Genomic DNA, 20,407 nt, shown 5'->3' with positions numbered 1-20,407 from the left:
TCAGACAAACCAGGAAAGATGCCAGGGTTCGACACAGCAGCTCCGATGGGCGTCAGATGGCAGCGTCTCTAACCTCAGCTAGCCTGGAGCCGACTGCTCTGTGCGCTTTCCTCACTTAGGCAAAAGAACCCCATTCGCAACCCCAGGCCCTACACAGCACTGCCAGATACTGAATAAAGAAACTTCCAAGAGGCTCAGCGAGGAGAACTCACAGGCAGTTCATTTTTCCCCAGCAACTCCTGCACATCTTGGGGGGAGAATGGAATATGGCAATGCTTATAGCTGCCCTAGAATAGACAGAGCCCTCTCACCCCCTTTCAACACACCCCTTGGAAAACAACGTACTTGTCGAAGCTGGTGGAAATACCAGCGCAACGATGCTCAGTCTGCAGCCCTGATAACTGGCCAGGGCCACCTGGCAGGACACATCTCGAGTAGCTTCTTCTTACCAGGAGGCTCTGGCATTCCCCAAGACCATAAGTAGGAAACTAGCAATGGGGTCCCTTGTGATTCTCACCGCAGCTCCTTGAGGTAGCTGGCAGGACCCTCATTTTTCAGACGACTACATTTTAGGGCCAGGGAATTTAAGTAACTTGTCCCAAATTCAGGATAACCGGCCTATTTTGAGTGCCTGGGGTTTGTCCGGTCCTGCTGGCATACACGTGGGTGGGGATGCCCAATACGGGAGCACAGGGTCACACCGCGTGGGTAGAACGGATGGTCTCTGGGTTAGCAGCAGGTAGCTCTGTGCCCAGAGGGATATGTGCTTACACAGGATTCTTGTTACCAAGCCCAGGTGCTATGTTTGCTTTAAAACCACTGCAGCTACGGGCTGTTTGTTTTAAATCCCTTTGGGATTTTAATAAGCACGTAGGGAATAACCACGTGGCCAAACTGGAAGGAAACTCAAAGGTTGGCCAGGCCAAACCCTCATGCTGGATGAGATCATGAAGGTTCAAAGATAGAGTGGCTCGGGGCGCCTGGGTGACTCAGTCATTTAGTGTCTGCCTTCGGCTCAGGTCATGATCCCGGGGTCCTGGGATCAAGCACTGCATCGGGCTCCCTGCTCAGTGGGGATCCTGCTTCTCCCTCTCCCCCCCCCCCCCCCCCCCCCCGTGTTCCCCCCCTCGCCGTCAAAAAAAAAAAAACTTTAAAAAAAAAAAAAAAGAGAAAGAGAGAGAGAGAGAGTGGCTCACCCCTGGTGGCAGAGCGAGCCAACCACTCTGGATACCCCTGGGCTCGCACGGCTTCCTTCCTGTTACCGGATACACATACCCCCTATACTTCCATTGCCGGCCAGGCTGCTGAGCGGGCTGCCCAGTGGAAAGTGCTGGGCAGCATCTTTCCCCCAGGGCTCAGTGACAAGGCAGCAGGGCACAATGGGCAGATCCTGGACCCCTCCACCCTCAAATTCTTCTACCCCTCCCCACCCCCCAAACACCCACCTCCAAAGGAAAGTTGTCCCGTGCCCCAGGGTCACTGAGTGATGGGCAGATCACCAGTGCCCTTTCTCCTTCCCCACAATGTCTCCTAAATGGACAAAGACTCAAGTGACATTAGTCATGAAGATCTGAGTCAGCCTCTCGTCTCAGTGCTAAGCAGAGCTAGATCTGATAGAGCAAACCTTTAGCAAAATATCCCATTACCATTCCCTTATGCGTCATCCCAGCCCACGGTCGTCCTCTGTAGAGCATCAGGGAGCAGTTAATCCAATTGAAATAAGACTAAAAGTCATATATTGAATCCCCAGGAAAAAAAAGTACAAAGCAATAAAAGTGGGCTCATTATATATACCTACACACCAGTGGAGAAACTCCACAGTCCCTAAATCATCACTGAAAATCAGTACTTTTTTCTTTAATAGAACTAGCTTATCTTTGCCATAGAGACCAATGCACGCCCCATTCTCAGGGCTCTTAAAAGTCAGGCTCCCTCTGCCTGACACAAAGTAGGGGATCCGGAAGGGTACAAACGATCATCAGATGAGACAAGAGGAGGCATCTCCCTTTTCAATGATCTTCTGAAAGGTGGTGCAGTAAGAGAGATCAGTAATGAATGACGCCTAACGTTTGCTAAAACGTACTACTAGGGAGTTGACTGTCCCTCATTTCATAGACAAAACAAAATTCTTAGGTTTAGTCCTTAGGTCTGTCTTGTTCAGCTATCAGATGCACGCAGGGAGTTACGCAAGCCGTGGATTCATACTTTTGTGGGTGGGGGTGACCCGTGTCCCTGCCACACAGCTCAAGTGGGGGGCTTGGCTCCCGCGGGAAACGCCCCATTCAACTGCCAGCTTCTCTCCAGTTCAGAGGCAAAGACTGTGTCACACCATGCTAACAACATCTAAGACGGGAGATCCCTTTCCAGCAGAGCTGGTTTCCCTGTCCTCGGAAGCAATGAAAAGGTCACTGCTTATTCCCACAGAGCCTACTTCGGACCAACTGGCTGAAGCGAAGGAAAAAAAAATTACCACTGTGCATTCTGTAGAGACTCCATGCCCTGCGGCTTCCTTCTTGTCATTCAGATGTAGGCTAAGATTTGTGAGGACAAATAACTGGCTTTCAAATATACGAGGTAACTATGGAAATATATTAAGCCACTGATGCTGGCTTGATAAAAAGCAGACCAGGGAGCCGCCAACAACGAGCGAAGGAGGAAGCCGAGGGAGCTGTCCCCCAAGCACCCCGAGTTAACTCTTTCCCCAGCCATCCAGTGCATCTGGAACAGCTCTTGGTTCTCAAGATGCAACAACTACGGAAGCCCCAGAGTAAGCAAGCGAAGACCATGATGCCACGTTCTTAACCGGATTTATGGAGAGAAACAGAAAGGTGCTTTTGCAGTGTTTGTCTGCCTGGAACATTCCCGTTAGGTCTACCTATGCCTCAAATTCACTCACGGGGGTAGACGGTAACAGATGCTGCTAGTCGAATTCCTTCTACCCCCTCCCTTTGATGCACAGCTGCAATCGTGAGATGAATAAACGAATTAGAAGCCTCATGAGCCTCAAAGATAAAAATCAAGGCACCCGCGGGCTTTGGAAAGTGCGCTGCTGGATATGCGAGCACCGCTCTTGCCAAAATCAAAAGTCCTTTGCTCCCTCTCTGGGCATCTGTTTCCAGTAAAAATGTAGCACCTGAAGATGAAATCAAACAGGAATAAAACTTGTATATTAGCAGCGCAATGGGCAATTAAACATTTCTCAGGAATTGTCATTTTTTATCTCAGGGTTTGGAAGGAGAGCACTTATCCAGTATTTAAAACAACAGACCGGCAGGCCACCTCTAGGATCACCCACCCATAAGAGCAGCACCTTCCTTTCAGGCAGCAGCACCTTGACCATGAATAGCAGGGTCCGAGCCATGACATGACGCATGTGATGAGTGGGCCCCACTTACAGCAAAAGGCTCTAGAAAGGAGGGGCTCCAACCAGCCTCTCTGTAGCTTCCCCAGTTTCGGGGGATGTAGGAGGCCTTTCTTTTCCCCACTGTCAGAAGCAAGCAGGGCCAGATCACACCAAGAGCGAGAGAAAGATATTTTTCCAGAGCTGGGGAGGTAAGGGAGGGTCCATGTCCAAAAAAAACCACACAGGTTTTCTTCTAAACTCCCTACCCAATGATTAAAAGATAGCAATCGGGGGGCACCTGGGTGGCTCTGTTGATTAAGTGTCTGACTCTTGATTTCAGCTCAGGTCATGAGATCGAGTCCCAGGTCTGGCTCCGTGCTCGAAAGGGAATCTGTTGGAGATTCTCTCCCTCTATTCCTCTCCCAGCTCGTGTGCACATGCTCGCTAATAAATAGATCTCAAAAAAAAAAAAAATAGCAATCAACAACTCACTGTTTGGGCTTTCACTTTCACTAGCTCAGCCTGGTACAATTAGAGCCCAAACAGATGCAAGGAGGACAGGTTCTGACCTGCGCTGTTGATTCTGAGTAGTGAATTGTAAAAACTATAAATCACGAAGCAGGTGGAAAGAACAGGAAAGGAGGAAGACACCCAGACAGAGTCTGGTCACTGGCTCTAGCCCTGCCGCTGCCCGGGGCGGACGATTTCTCTTCCTGAGTGACAAACTCCTTTGCCTATAAAATGGTAGGACTGGCCCCAAAGCCCTTGCTAAAGTCTCTTTCAGCTCTGATGCTCCATGCTTTCAACCACTTTTTCTTTAATCAGAAATGTATTAACCAACTGCAAAATGCTGTTTTAAACACACTTGTTTACGACGCTGAAAATGTGAGTCACACATCTTGTTCATAATTGAGGATGCAATTGGCACAAATTACATCAAAAGACTAACTGCAGGGGCTCACAAGGGAAAGCCCTGTAAAGGAAAGTGGAATATATCACGTCTCTGAGCAGAGCTGTGGGGTGCTCAGAAACGCCGCAAATCCTCAAAATTCATGTCTAGTGGGCTTGGAAAATATTGAATATACAAAAATCAGGATCATTTTGGAGGGACAACAGAGTTTGCGCTGTATCAATGTTACAACTTGTTTGCATTTCCATATTACAAGGCAGCAATAGATACGCTTTTGAAATTTGCTGGGGGAACTAGTCAGGGATTACAATTTTGCTCTAAACTGCAAAGTGGATTAACTCATCACAAGAATAGACCGAATTTCACAGGTCACAGAACAGAATTAGGTTTCTCTTGGAAGACTTTTTTTTCTTTTGAGCCCCAAACAGGAGCCTTGAGTGGCTACAATATCAAAGCCTTTGGAGTATTTAATAGGGGAAAAGGTCTCACCGGCTTTAAACAAGCTTCTTCCCCATGGTGTAAGCAAAGCATTAAAAACAAGAATGGGATTTTTTTTAAAAAAGCTTTTCATCTGCCATTTGCATTTGGAAGATTGGGACGCTCACACCATTTCGGCCGAGTTTCTGAGTGCTGTATTGCACTCCTCAGCTAGGACGATTCATGCCCCAGTGATTGGCGAGGCATTATTACAGTAAGGTCTTCAATTTTCCTCATATAGCCTTCGAGCTGTTTGCTTTCTCAGAATACAAAACCCGGAGACGTTTTCTGTAATTACACCAGATGCGTTTTAAGAGGCACTCTTAGAGAAAAACAACCCTTTGACGGCTATTTGGTTTTCTCGCTGAAGAAGAGCGAAACCTCCAAATGGCACCTTGATAACCGTGCTTCAAGGTGGGCTCCCAGTCAGCCCGTCCTTGCGAGGCTCATTTGCTCAGCATATTTTAACCTGGCAGCTTCGTAATATTGCTTGACACAGACGGCACGGGGGGCGGGGGTGGGCAGGCAGTGATGGACGGGGCTTGGGATTTTTAAAAATTTATTCAGGGACACCGCTACCCAGTCCAGAGAGTCAGAGTGCAAACGCTTAAAACGTGGTTCCATCCAAGTGGCCACGGGTACGTGACCAGAAACCTGTATGTGTGTCTCAGGCCTGCCCGGTGTGGGGGTCGGGGGAAAGGCCAGATCCACCTCTGAGCCTCTGCCACCACCCCGGGGCCCCCCACCCAACAGACCTCCTTTTCTCTGCCCCAGAGCCAGCCCCACTCTCAGGAGGGCCCTGTGCTTGCTTTAATAATCTATTGTTACATTCTTGAAATAATGATATTTGAACAAAGGGCCCTGCGAGTAACGTAGCTGGACCTGCCTCCCCTACCACAGGCCAAAACCTGGGGTGAATGTAAAGATATCCCTGCTCCCAGACTACACAGGGTGCCAGGCTGACCTACTGAAAATTGTGCTTGGTTCCTGGACTCTTCAACTTGGCTTTGGAACATCTAGTGGCTCCCAAGTGCCCCCTCACTCCAACAAAACCCCCCTCCTCTCCCGGCCTGGCACCTGGGGCCTCTTCCAGCCTTGCCCTGGCCCGTCCTGCTTGCCCTGCCTTCCTTATTCAGAGGAATAAACCCCCCCCACCCATGGCCTCCTTTCCAGCTGTAATCTTGGTCTCCGCTCCTGTGTCTGCGCCTGTCTCACAAGTAGGACTCTGGGCACTCCCCTCTCTACCACTTTTCTGCCTGAGGGCCACGGTGTGTGTATGGCTATCCACAGCCCCCACACACTGTACCAGCTCCCCCTCTTTGCAGCTGATGCCAGCAGGGGCTGCCTCGCTCTTTTCTCCAGCCTCCCGGCCTCCGCGTTGAGGCCCTGACGCACCAGGCAGAGCTGGGCCACCTCAGCTGTAAAATACTAGCCAGATAGCCATTGACAGTAGAGATGGGAACAATTATTCAAAATTAGGAGGGGGGTCCAGAAAAAAAAAAACATCCAGAACATCCAGATTAACATAAAGCTAGCTTGGAGCATCATCTGGGGGCATTGTTGGCTGGTTTGATTTATCCAGAAAACAGCCTCACTTTTCTCTTTGTGCACGTGGACCCAGCTCAGTAACTGGCCAGGGAGCTGCTTACACTGCCCATAGCCTCAGCGTCCACTAAAATTCCAACGATGAGGCAGGACCACTGGTCTTCCTCCACAGTCCCCACACCCCCCGCCCCCCACTGCCATCTTGAGGCTTCACCCCGCCAGCTGGAAAGCAAACCACCCTGGCTCTCTTTAGGGAAGTGGGTGACCCGAGGTAGAAGACAAGACAAAGCTGTGTGACACACTGAATCCAATGACGATGCCATGTGGCTGCAGACTTCTTGCTGCCCAAGGGCGAGTCTGACAAATGCACTAATGAAATCCGGCATTTAGACAGAATCAGAGTTCTCTCACTTGGGGAGGGCCCCTCTCTTCTCTTTCAGTAATGTCTTACTTCCTAAGCAATAGAGGGGGCAACAGAAAGGCTGAACAAATACAAAATCGTGATTTAGGAAAGAAACAAAGGAGGAGATCGGGGTTCTTCCCCAGCTCACCCACCACTGGTTTTCCACCTTCTGATGAATGAACAAGAAACAGAATCCCAGGGAGAAATAACTTGGGAACAATATAAATATGAAACCCCTTGGCCAGGGTCGCCTGGGAGGTTCAGTTAGTTAAGCCTCTGGCTCTTGGTTTGGGCTCAGGTCATGAACTCAGGGTCGTGGGATCGAGCCCCATATAGGGCTCTGCACTCAGTGTGGAGTCGGCTTCAGATTCTTTCTCCCAGGTCCCCCTCTGCTCCTCCCTACACGTGCGCACGTGCGCTCTTTCACTCTCTCTCAAATAAATAAAACCTTTTTAAAAAAACAACAAAAAACCCCTCCTTGGCCAAAATAACAGAACCTACCTGTTGGTCAGCATTCCTACGAAGGGGTTGGTGAGGAGCTGGACGGTAGCTTTAGAGGCAAAGAGCAGGCCAACTTGCACGTTCTCATTCAGGAGGTCCTTGTCCTCACTGGGACAGTCAGAAGGCCCCGTGGAGGTGTTCGTCACCGCACGCTGTGTGGTGGCCGGCGGCAGCAACCCCCCGTGAAGGGCTCGGGTGCTGTTTCCCGTGACTATGGTGGTGTTGTCATAATAAGAGAAGATGCTCTGGAAGCTGTCTGAGGGAGAGGCTGTGAGCCCTGGCTTGGCGGTCTGGATTTCGGTGGCGTTCTTCTCATGATTAATGCTATACAAGTAGCTCGGGATGATCGGGACTGTGGACAACAACATAGATGGAATCTTCGAGGACGCTGAGCCCCAGGAGGCTGCGAGAGGTCCGTCTGCTTTGTGCAGAAGGGACCTGCCTGGGGTTCTGGGCCTCTGTGGGGATGCTCATTTACAGGGTTCCCTCCCAGGAATAGGTTAGGAAAGCAAAATGGGGTCTGAAGTCTGTTCAGGGCTGACCTGGGGTCAACGAGAGCTCCTCAGAGAGAGACTCAGAGAGACCTTTCAGTGAATGAATCCAAGAAATAGAAATTTCATTATGTGTCTTAGGGGAAGATAAAGCCACAGGAAGTAATAATTTGGAAATTCTGCAACAGGCCCACTTCATCTTTCTAGTACTTGAGTGGGAGTCCACAATTTTTCATACAACCTGGAAAATGTAAAAATTCCTGAGACTTCTATAAAGAAAAATTGATGTAATAGCCAGCTCTAGGCATGTGTGTGACAACAGAGCATTCAACACAAAGGAGAAGTGAGGTCCTTGTTACTGAACTCGGATGAGCCCCAATACTCTGGTAATCCTGGAGGTGAGAACCCACAAATGTAGAGGAGGGGCATAACCCACCCCTGAGAATCCGAATTAAAAAATATATTCATTAGAAATTTAGACATTAGGGCGCCTGGGTGGCTCAGTTGGTTAAGCGACTGCCTTCGGCTCAGGTCATGATCCTGGAGTCCCGGGATCGAGTCCCGCATCGGGCTCCCTGCTCAGCAGGGAGTATGCTTCTCCCTCTGACCCTCCTCCCTCTCATGCTCTCATTCTCGCTCTCAAATAAATAAAATCTTTAAAAAAAAAAAAAAAAGAAAGAAATTTAGACATTAAGGAAAAGCATACCAAATGCTGCTATTAATGGGGCTAATTAAGAGACCTGGGTTTTAATTGTTTTTCAAAAATCCATTATAGGGAAAAGACTAAAACCAACACTGTTTAAATTGCTCTTGAAAAGATCCTGAAACCTTTCCATCTCCAGCCATGCATTGATAACAATGTATTTATATGTCACTTCCTTTTTTGGGGAGGGATGTTGACTTGTTCCTTTAAATGTGAAGCCGAATTGTTAACCCACCTTGCTGGTTGGCATAATAATTATTGTAACATTATTTTGAACCCTGGGGAATTGCTGGTTCTTAGTAGAAATCTTTTTCATCGCGGCCAAAGTAGGCAGGGGGAAGCAGGAAATTATCAGGAGGAAACACAAGTTCCGGTTCTTAACAGATATCACATTTTTTGACCTGACCACCAGGAAAACGAAGCCACAAAACGCGACTGCAACTAGCCCAGTGCGGCAGACTTGGGGATGGGGATGGGGGCTGGACGGAAGAAGGGGGAAGGAGAGGTTTTTGCAAAATGTGTTCTCCAACTTTCCCGGAGCGCGCTCAGGTGCGGAGGGGGCGGGGCCGGGGAGGAAGGTACCCAGGGAAGGGGTCCCCGGGGCGGGGGGCCGCCCGGTCCGTACGTACCCACGACGGTGAGCAGCATGTTGTCCAGCAGCAGCGCCAGGAACACGATGAACAGGATGAGCTTCCGCGAGTGGCGGCTCTCCAGCAGCCAGCGGAGCAGCGCCAGCTCGCTCAGGGCCATGGCTCGGCGGCTGGGCTGCGGGCGCGGCGCGCGGTGAGGGGCCGCGGCGGGCCGGGGGGCTCCCCGCACCCGCAACGCTCGGACCCCGCCCGGGCAGGAGGAGAGGTCCGGGAGCCGCGCGCACGGGCCGGGCCCCGGCGTCCCACCCTCGGCTCACCTGCGCTCCGGCTCAGTGCCGCCCGCGAGCGCCGTCGGGGCCCGAAGCTGGGGCCCGCGGGGTTGCGTCCCGCTCTCCGCCGCCCCCGAGGTCCCCCTCCTCCCACCGAGCGCTCGGAATGCGCCGCGGGACCCCGCGCCCCGTGCGTCCGGCGCCCCGGCCACCCCGGAGACCCACGCGCGGCGTTGGCGTTCTTCCCCGCTCCCCGCCCGACCCCGCTGTTCCCGCGCCGTCTCCTCCCACTTCCCCCGTTACCTCGGGGTCGCCTGCGGCCGCCTGCCCTACACCGTGGGCTCCGTCCGTCCGCGCCGGGTCGCAGCCTCCACCCCAGCGCCCCGCCGCCGCCGCCGCCGCTCACTTTACCCGGTCCGGCTCTGACGTCACGGCCGGAGGGGGCGGGAGGGCGCCACCTTCCATCCCGGCCTCAGCATCCCCTCTCCCCAGACCTGCGCCGGCCTCCCCGGCTCTCCGTCCGGATCCGACGGTGCCCCATCCCAAGCCGTCCGGGGGACGCGGCTGGGGCGCCGAGGGAAGAAGTCAGGGGCCCCAGAGCGAGAGGTCAAGGGTCCTGGGGTTAAGGTCAGGGCCAAGAGGGCGAGTCCGGGATTAGTCCTTTCACCTGGCCCCAGGTAGGGGCTGCAGCTGCTCTTTGAGCCTCACCGCCTCTGAGACTGGCCGTGAGGACGTGAAGGCTACTGGATGAGAGTGCCAGGGAAAGGGGTCATAGGGTGTTGGGAGACAGGGACAGATCTCTTTCCAGGGGAAGCCACTGAGCACCCCTACCATTCCTCTCCTCTCCCCCCACTCTGGAGCATGATGCAGGGTGCCACTTGGAGTCTTTGACGGGCAGGTCCTTGGGTCCCCTCAGGTTGGGATGGGGAAACGGGGAAAGGGGACACCTCTGTGTGTCACCCCCCAGTGAGAGAGGGGACGTGAAGACCCCAGCCCTGGGAGCCTAGGACTCAGAAAGTAGGAGCAGGGGCCTGGGCCTCTGGGGCCAGCAGGAGTATGTCACCCTGGACAGGGGACACTAGAGACCAGGTAGGTACCTGGCATCTTAGTAAAAGGACTGGGGAGGCAGCTGGTCCAGACCCTGTATGCTGTAGTCCTCTACTCTTTGTGCTAGGCCAAGTGGGGGGCGTGGGCCTGGTTAAGACAGGCCTGTTTGTAGGTGATCAGGAGCTGTAATCCTCACTCCCAAGGGGTAAGGGCCCACCTTTGATTTCCAAGTCCCTCCGTTTTATAAGCAGAACAGAAACAAACAGATGTCCTGACACAGCTGGAGCTTTGGAGACCCTTCTGGGGGGTGGAAGGAACCGGAGCTAGTTTCTTGGAAAGCCACATAGAATAAATGTAACCCCGCTGCAGTCTCCTAGCCATGGAGCCCAGCCTTGTTTTATTAATGTTGGCCTATTGTCAGCTGGAGGCTGCTTGCAGCAGAGGGGGATGCGTGGTGCTCCCCACTCTCTCACCTCCTTCCTTCCATACACCCCCATGCTGCCCCTGATGTGTGAGAAAGATGGCTGGATAAGTAAGTAGGTCAGTAAGATGGGGACTCCGGGATGTCCCAGGATGTGTCAACTGAAATATTAAACACGGAGAGAAGGAAAACCACTTAGGAGGAGAGAGTAGATGGCAGGGAGTCGTGGAGAAGGCTGTGGCGGGTATCACACTCGGGGAGTGCCCCAACGTGCCTGGAGTTTCAGAACCCAAAGACAGACTCTGCCCCATGCTCCCTTGGGCAGAGACGGGTCATGGTTAAGGGTTCTGGTCAGGATGCCTGGGTCCCACTCTGCTACTTCCTTGGTAGGTGACCTTGGGCAAATTACGTAGCCTCTCTGTGCCTTAGTTTCCCCATCTCTGACATGGGGATACTAATTGGAATGACTACAGGGTTGTAGTGAAGATGAAGTGGGAATCCCTTAACACAGTGCCCTGTGCAAAGTGAGAGCTTGGCTTGTCCACCATTCATTCACCCGATAAGGATTTATTGAGTGCTTACTACGTGCCAGGCATGATGGTTGATGCTGGGGAGACAGGAATGGTCGAAGCAGGCAAAATCACTGTTCTTGGGGCGCCTACACATTCTGGTAGCAGCACCATACAGGTGAATTTTAAAACTCCCTTTATGATTGTGTTGTTACAACAATCATTAGTAGCATATAAATGATAAAGGCATCATACACATGAATTTTGATAATTATTAAACATAATAAGAAAAATTGTATTAGAAGTGCATGACTGAATGAGCTGGATGGGGGGAGGATTTTTTGGCAAAAACAGGCACTAACATTGCCTCTGGGTGTTTTTATGCCTCAGGACGATATAACACAGTAAGGTGGTAAGAATCAGGTTGGATGAGAGGTGAGCGTCTTCTCTGACCAGTGGGAGACAGGGGGATTATTGAAAGGGGAGGTGGTAAAGGAGCAACCTCATGTCTCTACCCGGGTCCATCTCAGCCAGATCATTTTTAAAATAGAGAACATGTGTAAATCGAGGGTCTCCCATGGCTTGAGAAGCCTTCATATATAGCCAGTGTCCTGGCATTCCAGGTTGAAGATCCAACCTGGGAAGCCCAGTCTGGTCTGGGCCTTTGGGGGTCCACAACCTTCTCTTATCCCATTTAGCCCCTGCCTTCCCCTTCAGCCACCCTGGTTCCTCTCAATGTTTCTCTGCCTCAGGGCCTTTGCACTGTTCCCTCTGCCTGAGAAGATCTTCCCCTTCTTCTCCTAGTTATCTCCTTCTCATTCTTCTTTATCAGCCCTAACTGTCACTTCTTAATGAGAAGCCATCCTTTCGTGGACCCCACCTCCAGTATCAGACAGGGCCTTCTCTTTTAAACCCTCATGGGACCGTTACTTCCTCCAGAACTTGTCTCTCCATGAAGAATGATATTCCCATGAGTGTAAGCAAGTATCTCTGTCTCTCCAAGTATCAGGACAAAGGACACTCTTTTTGCTCATCACCAAGATTGCCAAACACAGTCAGTGCTCATTAAATGCCTGTAAGGAGTATGAACACGGGGGATAGATAGTTCCCTGGGAACTCAGACGGCTGAGCTCAGCCACTAAGCCCCCTGCCTCCACCTGCCCCCACCCTTTCAAACACCAGGGACTGGAAAGGTACAAAGGTACCACCAGGGTTGGCTTTTTTCAGTAAATTTCAATATTTAGGAATGAGAAGGCATGAATGATAGAGAGCTGCTTAGAACATAGCAGCTATTTGAAATCGGCATTATTTGACATAAACTGGACGGAATCTCAGTTGTAGATAGCATCCTGACTGGGTCACTTTTACAAGTGATATGACTTTGGGCATTTACTAAACTCCTTTGTGCCTTCTTTCACGTCTGTCACTCAAGCATGATAAAAGGCCCCTCCCAGAGTTGTTATGGGGATTCAGGGAGATGATGCTTGCATAGTGCCAGGCACACAGCAGATGCTCACGCTCATAAAATGTTGTCTGGCATTGGAAGCAGACACGTGAAAAGATGCTCAACATCATTCATCATCAGGGAAATGCAAATCAAAACTACAACGAGGTGTCACCTCACACCTGGCAGAACGGTTAAAATCAAGAACACAAGAAACACGTATTGGCGAGAGTGTGGAGGAAAAGGACCCTCTTGCACTGTTGGTGGGAAAGCACACTGGCGCAGCCATGTCGAAAACGATATGGAAGTCCCTCAAAAAGTTAAAAATAGAACTACCCTACGATCCAGGAATCACCCTATGGGGTATTTACCCCCCAAATAAATAAAGCATTAATTCAAAGGGATACATGCACCTCTATGTTTGTAGCAGCATTCTTTACTCTAGCCAGACGGTGGAAGCCAGCCCAAGTGTCCATGGATAGATGAACAGATAAAGATGTGGTGTATGTATTTAAGAGAATATTATTCAGCTGTAAAAAAGAATGAGCTCTTGCCATTCTGCACCGATGTGGATGGAGCTAGAGAGTATAACTATGCAAAGCAAAATGTCAGTCAGAGAAAGACAAATACCATATGATTTCACTCAGATGTGGAATTTAAGCAACAAAACAAATGAGCAAAGGGGGAGAAAAGAGAGGCAAACCAAGAAACAGACACTTCACTATAGGGAACACACTGCTGGTGACCAGAGGGGAGGGGACTGCTGGGGATTAAGGAGGGCACTCGTGACGAGCACCAGGTGATGTATGGAAGTGTTGAATCACTATATTGTTCACCTGAAACTAAATATAACCCTATTAACTATATTGGAATTAAAACAAAATGACATCAAAATTTTAAGACGTGTTCCCTGGCACTGGGAAAGTGAACGTGCTGAGTACCTGGAAGGCGTAGGTGGTCTGTGGGGAAAATTCTCAGGGCCTCGCCTATGAGGGAACTTGGAATGAAGGAAAACAGACTTAGCTCCTGGGCATTGAACTATGAAATGCAAATAGTGTTCAGAGCAGAAATGAACAAAGGCGCCCTGAAGAGACAATGGTTCTGACCTTAAAACCTGATGTACTAGGCAACACGGGGCGGGGGGGTGAAAGGAGCCAGCGTACCCCCTGGAGAGCCAGGCACAGGGTGGAGCAGGCAGGTCACATGAAGGGAAGCCCAGAAGGCTGCCAAGCTCTTGAGGAGACACTCGGGCACACTAGTGATGAGAGACATGCCGATCAAAGACCGTGAGAAATAGTGCGACCCCCATCAGCCTGGCAACAGTTAGGAAGTTGGGTAAATGCCATTTGTTGGTGAAGATGTAAGGAAATGGGGTTCCTTACCTTGGGGTGGGGTGGGGTACAGGTGCAGCCTTTCTGGAGAGCAATCAGGACTGCTTGGGGGAATGAAGTCGACAGGCACCCTCTGATCCAGCCCTCTCTCCCCAATCCCTAAGGGGGCCAGAACAGGCAGAGACATCGCAGTGTCCTCGGCAGTGGTGGGCAGCTGCAGGCGAGCCCGGTTTCCATCCCTGGGGAACAAAGGAGCGGAATGAGGAGGAGCCCCCTGGAGCCGTGAGAGGCGGCTCGTCGGATTACCCGCGTGTCTGCGCAGATTTCACAGTGATGAAGGAGGAAAGGAGGTGGGGGAGGGCAGAGAAGAGCAAGTTCTAGGGCGTGATTGCATGTTAGTTCATTAAAAGTACCCAGAGCACCCCTGCCTATGTTGGGGCTTCATTCCTGTCCAAGGCTATGTATTGAGCACACGGACCTGGATGCCTTTGTAGGAGGAGGGGCCCAGGAGGGGGAATCCGGGATGAGGTGGGAAAGTGGAAAGACGTAGAAATAAACCAAGAAATGGGCCTTGCAAAGACCAATGACCATAGTGTGCACAGAACCGAGACAGGCGATCAGCTCTCTGTACAAGGGGCTCCTTTCCAAAGGTGCTGTCAGCCGTGATTGCCTGAAAGGGACAAAGGCTTTCCATGCAGAGGTGGCCGTATTGAGCACGTGGGCCACACGTGGATTGCATCTCCCAGGGACGGGCAGGGCTGTGCTGTGTCTCAAGCCCGACTGAGGGGGAATGACAGCCGATGGAAACCCAGATCCTCAGGAAAGAATGAAGAGCTTCAGAAAAGGTAAATAAATACCTGGCTAACTGCAACAGACTCTGATGTTTTGTTTTTTTTCTCTCTTTTTTTTGACCTTTTCCCTTTCCAAACCTTTAACTCTTTAAAAATATAACACTGTCAAACAAAAGTATATTGCTCTTTTGATGGATTCGTGACATGTGCAGATGTATTACTTATAACAATAATAAGTAAAGGATGAGGTGGTTATGAGGCTATTAAGTGACCAGACTTCTATGTTTTACGTGTGGTGGTAGATTATTACCTGTAAATGGACTGTAAAAAATTAAGGATGTATATTGTAATCCGTAGGGACACCACTGTAAAAAATAATTCGAAGGAGAATAGCTGAACAGGAAAATTAAAATTAAATGGAATTCTATAAAGTATTCAAATCATTTTAAAAGGAGGGGAAAGGAGGAACAGATGAGCAAAAACAATGAGGAATGAATAAAATGATAGATGAAATCCAACTAGACCCCAAATTACTTTCAGTGGTAATGGACACTACATTTGAAAGACAGAAATTGTTAGGATGGATTTAAAAAAAAAAAGTCTGAACTCTATGCTGCCCGTAAGAGACATTCTTTAAATATAAAGACACAGATGGGTTGGAAGTCAATGGGTAGGAAAAATATACCAGGCAAACCGCAAGCATAGCAGCCTGGAGTACCTGTATTACTGTCGGGTCGTGTGGATTCCCAAACCAAACTTTAAACGGAGATATAAAGAAGGAACTCTAATCATGACAAAAGTGATCAGTGCAGTAGAAAAACATCATCACCACAGTGTGTATGTACACCATAAGAGAACTTCAAAACATATGGAACAAAGCTAGACAGGAAGAAAAAAGACAATTTCACATTTTTTTTTTTAAAGATTTTATTTATTTGAGAGAGAGAGAGAGAGCATGAGAGGGGGAGGGTCAGAGGGAGAAGCAGACTCCCTGCCAAGCAGGGAGCCCGATGCGGGACTCGATCCTGGGACTCCAGGATCATGACCTGAGCCGAAGGCAGTCGCTTAACCAACTGAGCCACCCAGGTGCCCCTCAATTTCACAATCCTAACTGAGGGATTTAACACCTCTTTCTCACAACTGATAGAGCACCTAGACCAAAAGAACCAGCAGACGTATACAAGATCAAAACAATACCAACAACCACGTTGGCTTAATTGGTATTTATTTACCCTGAACCACAGCTGACTTTATTCTTTTCCGGTGCTCATGGAAGGTCTCAGCCAGGATCCATCACATTCAGTTAAAGGGTTGTTTGGTTTGTTGGTTGGTTGGTTTTTGGGTTTTTTTTCTTTGAAGCCAGCTCTGTCAGTTGCTGAGCCTACATGTAAATAATGAGGCTACGATTGGGAACAAATGCATTTCATTTCCATTCATTTCTGAGTTCTTCTGCATACTGCAAAAGAACATTTTCTGTTTAAAATTGAACCAAATCTGTTGTGGTTTAAGAGGGAAGGGCAAAGCAAATGTCAATTTACTTGAAGGATGCCTTGCTGACTGCCGATAAAATTAAGTCATAGATGCTCTAACTTAATAATTCAATCCCTGAATTAGCTGGCTTCATGCAGCATTATCTGTAAAATGCAGGTCTCCAGGTTTGGCCACTTTAATAGAATCACCAACCTGTCTGAGGACATTCGCTGTAATTGAAGGCTGCAAAGAGCCAGCCAGCTGTGAAGAGCTGTGTCTCATCAGCTCCATGCCTTAATTTCCCCCCCTCATTTGGACCATTGCCATCATCCCCAGTGGCTACCCCAGCAGCCACCCAGGCCTCCCACTGGGTCCACCCTCCTCACCACCAGTGGGAGAGAGCTCCAGAACACCAGTGTGGTCATGCCACTCCCTGATCTAAAACCCTTCAGGGGCCTTGCACTTGGGATAACGTCAAATGTCTTCAGTGTGGCTCAGTGGGACCCTGTCCAGCCTCAACCACTCCCTCCGTTTTCATTCGCCACGTTGCCCTTGCCTCTGATCGAAAATTGGATTCCCGGGCGCCCAGGTGGCTCAGTCGTTAAGCGTCTGCCTTCGGCTCGGGTTATGGTCCCAGAGTCCTGGGATCAAGCCCCGCATCAGGCTCCCTGCTTGGCAGGAAGCCTGCTCCTCCCTCTCCCACTCCCCTGCTTGTGTTCCCTCTCTCACTGTCTCTCTCTCTCTCTATCAAATAAATAAATAAAATCTTAAAAAAAAAAAAGAAAGAAAATCGGATTCCCTGATTACTTGGGCTCTCACATGGCTTCAGATGTCTTGTGTGGCCCGAGGGTCCCAGTATTGCACCCTGAAGGGCCCTCGCCAACCTGGGCCATGCAGCCTCCACACCTCTGAGGCCGCTCTGCCCTGTCTTCCCCCTCTAGCCACAAAGGGCTTCTCTCAAGGTGGGTTCTCTGCCTCAGGGCCTTTGCACTCTCTGCTCCTTCTGCCTGAGAGGTTCTTCCTCTTCCTCTTTGTCTGATTATCTTTCTCATTCCTAGTCTCCCACCTGTCCATACACCCTGTGTTCCTTCTCACCCCAGAGCCTTCGCTCAGACCATTTCTGCTGCCTAGAATGTCCTCCCCTCTTCCCATTTACCTACTTAATTCCCCCTTAGCCTTTATGTCTCAGGTCAAGACATTTAAAAGTAAATGAATGGACTTTTAACATAAGCCTCACCTTTCATTTTAAAGGTTTCCATAGAAATGTAGTTATTTTATCTTTCAGCCCTATGCTAATTTTTTTTCCACTTGCCAACAACAAGCATAAAAAGGGAAGCCAATTGCAAGTGGGAGCAATGCGGTATTCTTTGTAACTCAAGTCTGGAAATGTTCTGTAGTGTTAAGCAAAGTCTCCTCTTGCTTGATACTAAATAAACTTTTGAAAGAAAAAAAAAAGTAAGTGGATGGAAAAGCATTTCAGAGAAGTCCTCACCGACCCTTATGCGTATGTCCCCCGCGCTATTTTGATAGGTCCCTACACCTGTTGTTCCTGGCACTTATTATAATCACAATTTCACTGCAACTGTGATTAATGTCTGATTTTTGCATCTTCCTCCATGCAAGCTGAGGCCAGGGCCTCTGGTGTCTTGCTCACCACATCATCTCCCCCCGCCCAGAGTCTCACACTGCCTGGCACAGAAAACAGCATTCAGTAAATGCTGTGCTTGGCTCACGGTCCCTAATCACCCAAGCAATGAGCACCAGCTGCGGGTAACTACCTGAACCGACAGGTGCCCTAGCAGGTGTCTGCCCTCCCACCCAGTGATGTGCTAGCTCAGTCCAGCCCCCTGCCTTCACAAAAGTCATTCCCTCACCTGCCGTGTGCACCCCCTTCTACCTGCCCAAGCCTCATCTCCTCCTACCTGGTTTGGCGTGAAAAACTTTTTTCCCACCATCCCACTGACTCACCAAAAAGCGCATTCTGTTTGTGATGCCACGAGGGATGGCTGTCTCTGCTTGTTAAAGTCTCGGGTAATTGAATCCTTCATGCCCTCTTCCCTGCAGCCATCCTGGCCCCCTGACCCTCCAACCTCTGTTTCTTCCTGACTCGGAGTCTTTGCTTAGGCAGATCCATCTACCTCAAATGACCTTCCTGCCCTTGGGCAAGGGAGGCCAGCAAGAAGCAAAATACCCAGATGTCATCACAGGGGCACATTGTCACCACCAAAGCATGGCCACGGCACAGGCTTCCTCCAAGTCCATGGAATGGCTCCTCTTTCATCTTAACCCCCAATCCCCATCACTAGCTACTGCTCCAGCAGCCTCCAGGTGCTGCCTCCAACCCGTTGGGAACTCAGCAGGTCTCCATGGACCACAGCTTCCAAGGGCCCCTGCCCCAGCTCAAGAGCCTTAGGTGGCTCCCTGATACTCACATCTAAACCCTTCTGCCTAGCTCTTAGGGTCGTCTACAATTCCCCCACCCTACCCCCAGCTCCCACCCTCTGCTCTAATCAGACTGTGCCCCTCCAAGCCCAGCCACAGACATTATTCACATTTTCCTCACCCCCCCCCAGAGCCCAGCTGAAGTCCTCTCTGCACAGGGCAGTCAAGCCTGGGATAACTGCTGCCACGCTCCCTGGGTTTCTGCCTCCAAAAATCCCACTAAAGCATTGCTAAGTGCGGTGTGCCCCAACAGGTTCAGCTGGGCTCATTCTTTTTTTTTTTTTTTTTTTTTTCCAACTGGACCTTTAACTCCTTGACAGCAAAGGACGTGATCTCTTCCACCTTTGTCTCCCCGAGGAAGTGTGCACGGAGCTACTCGCAGAGTAGGACCACAGGACTAACATCGGACGCACGGTGAGGAGCCCTCGGGCCAGAGCCGATTCTGCCCCAACCAGCTGGGCCTCAGTTTCCCCATCTGCCTGACAGCAGATGAACCAGGTAGACCTGCACTGTCCAATCCAGGAGCCACTCGCACATGGGGCCTTGGAGCACTTGAAATGCGCTGTCGACATTTATATTCTATTTTAACACACACTGAATTGCGAAGACTTGGTACAAAAAATGTGAAGTATTTCGTTAATAGCTTTTGTATTGTTTACATGCTCAAACAACACTATTTTAGATACATTAGGTTAAATAAAATATATTATCCAAACTAATTTCACCAGTTGCTACTTCTTTTAACGTGGCTGCTAGAAAGTTTTAAATTACTTGCATGGCCCAAGTTTGTGGCTCGCGTTGTATTTCTCCTGGGCAGCGCTGGGACAAAACACCAGGGCTGGAAGGGGCCTGGGAGGCTACGAAGTCTAAAGGCTGCCCTTCCCACACAAGGAAGCACCCAGAGACGGACACAGCCTTGCCCGATGTCACACGGGTGTGAGACCAGGCAGTGGGGACTGGAACTCTGCTTCCTGGACCTTTATGGTTTGGGGACAGCAGGTGTCTAAAACTGGGGGTACCAACAGGTGGGTGCCCACAGGTGGTTCTCAGCAGCAGAGGACTCTGGGAGAAAGCACAGACTCAGGATGCAGCTCTGTGGAGCCTCATCTCTACCACCCCCACCTCCCCCTCCCCCTGCTCAGAGCAGTCTTTGCCCACTTGCTATGCCGACTGCACACCCAGACGTCCGCAGGGCAGGAGACTTCAGTGGTTAATCAATAGTCCAATAGGGCAGGCTGCAAAAACCCAAACCTAATTATTTTGTTCGGAAACTTGTCTGTAACTAAAAGGCATCTGAGAAATCACCGTCACCATCTCTGTGGGGGGAGAGAAATCCAGTCATTATATCCAATTGGATTTATATTGACTGTTGTCTTCTTGTAGAAGATGTTGTCTCCCCGCAAAACCAGTGCTGGGTGCCGCAGGGAAACACGCATGTACACACACACACACACACACACACACACGCAGAGAGCTTTCCCTTTTCCAGGAGCCTTTGCGGAAGGTTCTGGTCCACCCCTTCTGCACAGGTAGCCTGAGCTGCTACCAGTGTGACTTTCTGGGTCTTGGTCTTATTTTGTCCCAGATTTCGCAACCCTAATTCCTCTGAGGGGAGCAGAAAATGAATCCCTTTAAAATGGCCGCATGCAGAGAGTGTCTTTTTTTTTTTTTTTAAAGATTTTATTTATTTATTTGACAGAGAGATAGACAGAAGAGCACA

At 50.1% G+C, this 20,407-nt stretch overlaps 1 protein-coding gene across 1 annotated transcript in view; it reads right to left on the bottom strand.

Annotated features, from left to right (window-relative positions):
• The window catches only part of SLC18A2 (solute carrier family 18 member A2), a 35,085-nt gene extending 25,962 nt beyond the window's left edge, over window positions 1–9,123 (bottom strand). Inside the window, exons 1-2 of the mRNA XM_021699714.1 lie at window positions 9,003–9,123; window positions 7,180–7,531 (exon numbers count right to left, since the gene is read on the bottom strand). Of these exons, the coding sequence (XP_021555389.1) occupies window positions 7,180–7,531; window positions 9,003–9,123 (473 nt within the window). The remainder of the gene's footprint in view (window positions 1–7,179; window positions 7,532–9,002) is intronic.
• Window positions 9,124–20,407: the final 11,284 nt, after the last annotated feature.

The sequence above is a fragment of the Neomonachus schauinslandi genome, chromosome 6 (assembly GCF_002201575.2).
Source record: "Neomonachus schauinslandi chromosome 6, ASM220157v2, whole genome shotgun sequence".
NCBI classification, from domain to species: domain Eukaryota; kingdom Metazoa; phylum Chordata; class Mammalia; order Carnivora; family Phocidae; genus Neomonachus; species Neomonachus schauinslandi.
This window is presented reverse-complemented; position numbering and strand designations above follow the sequence as displayed.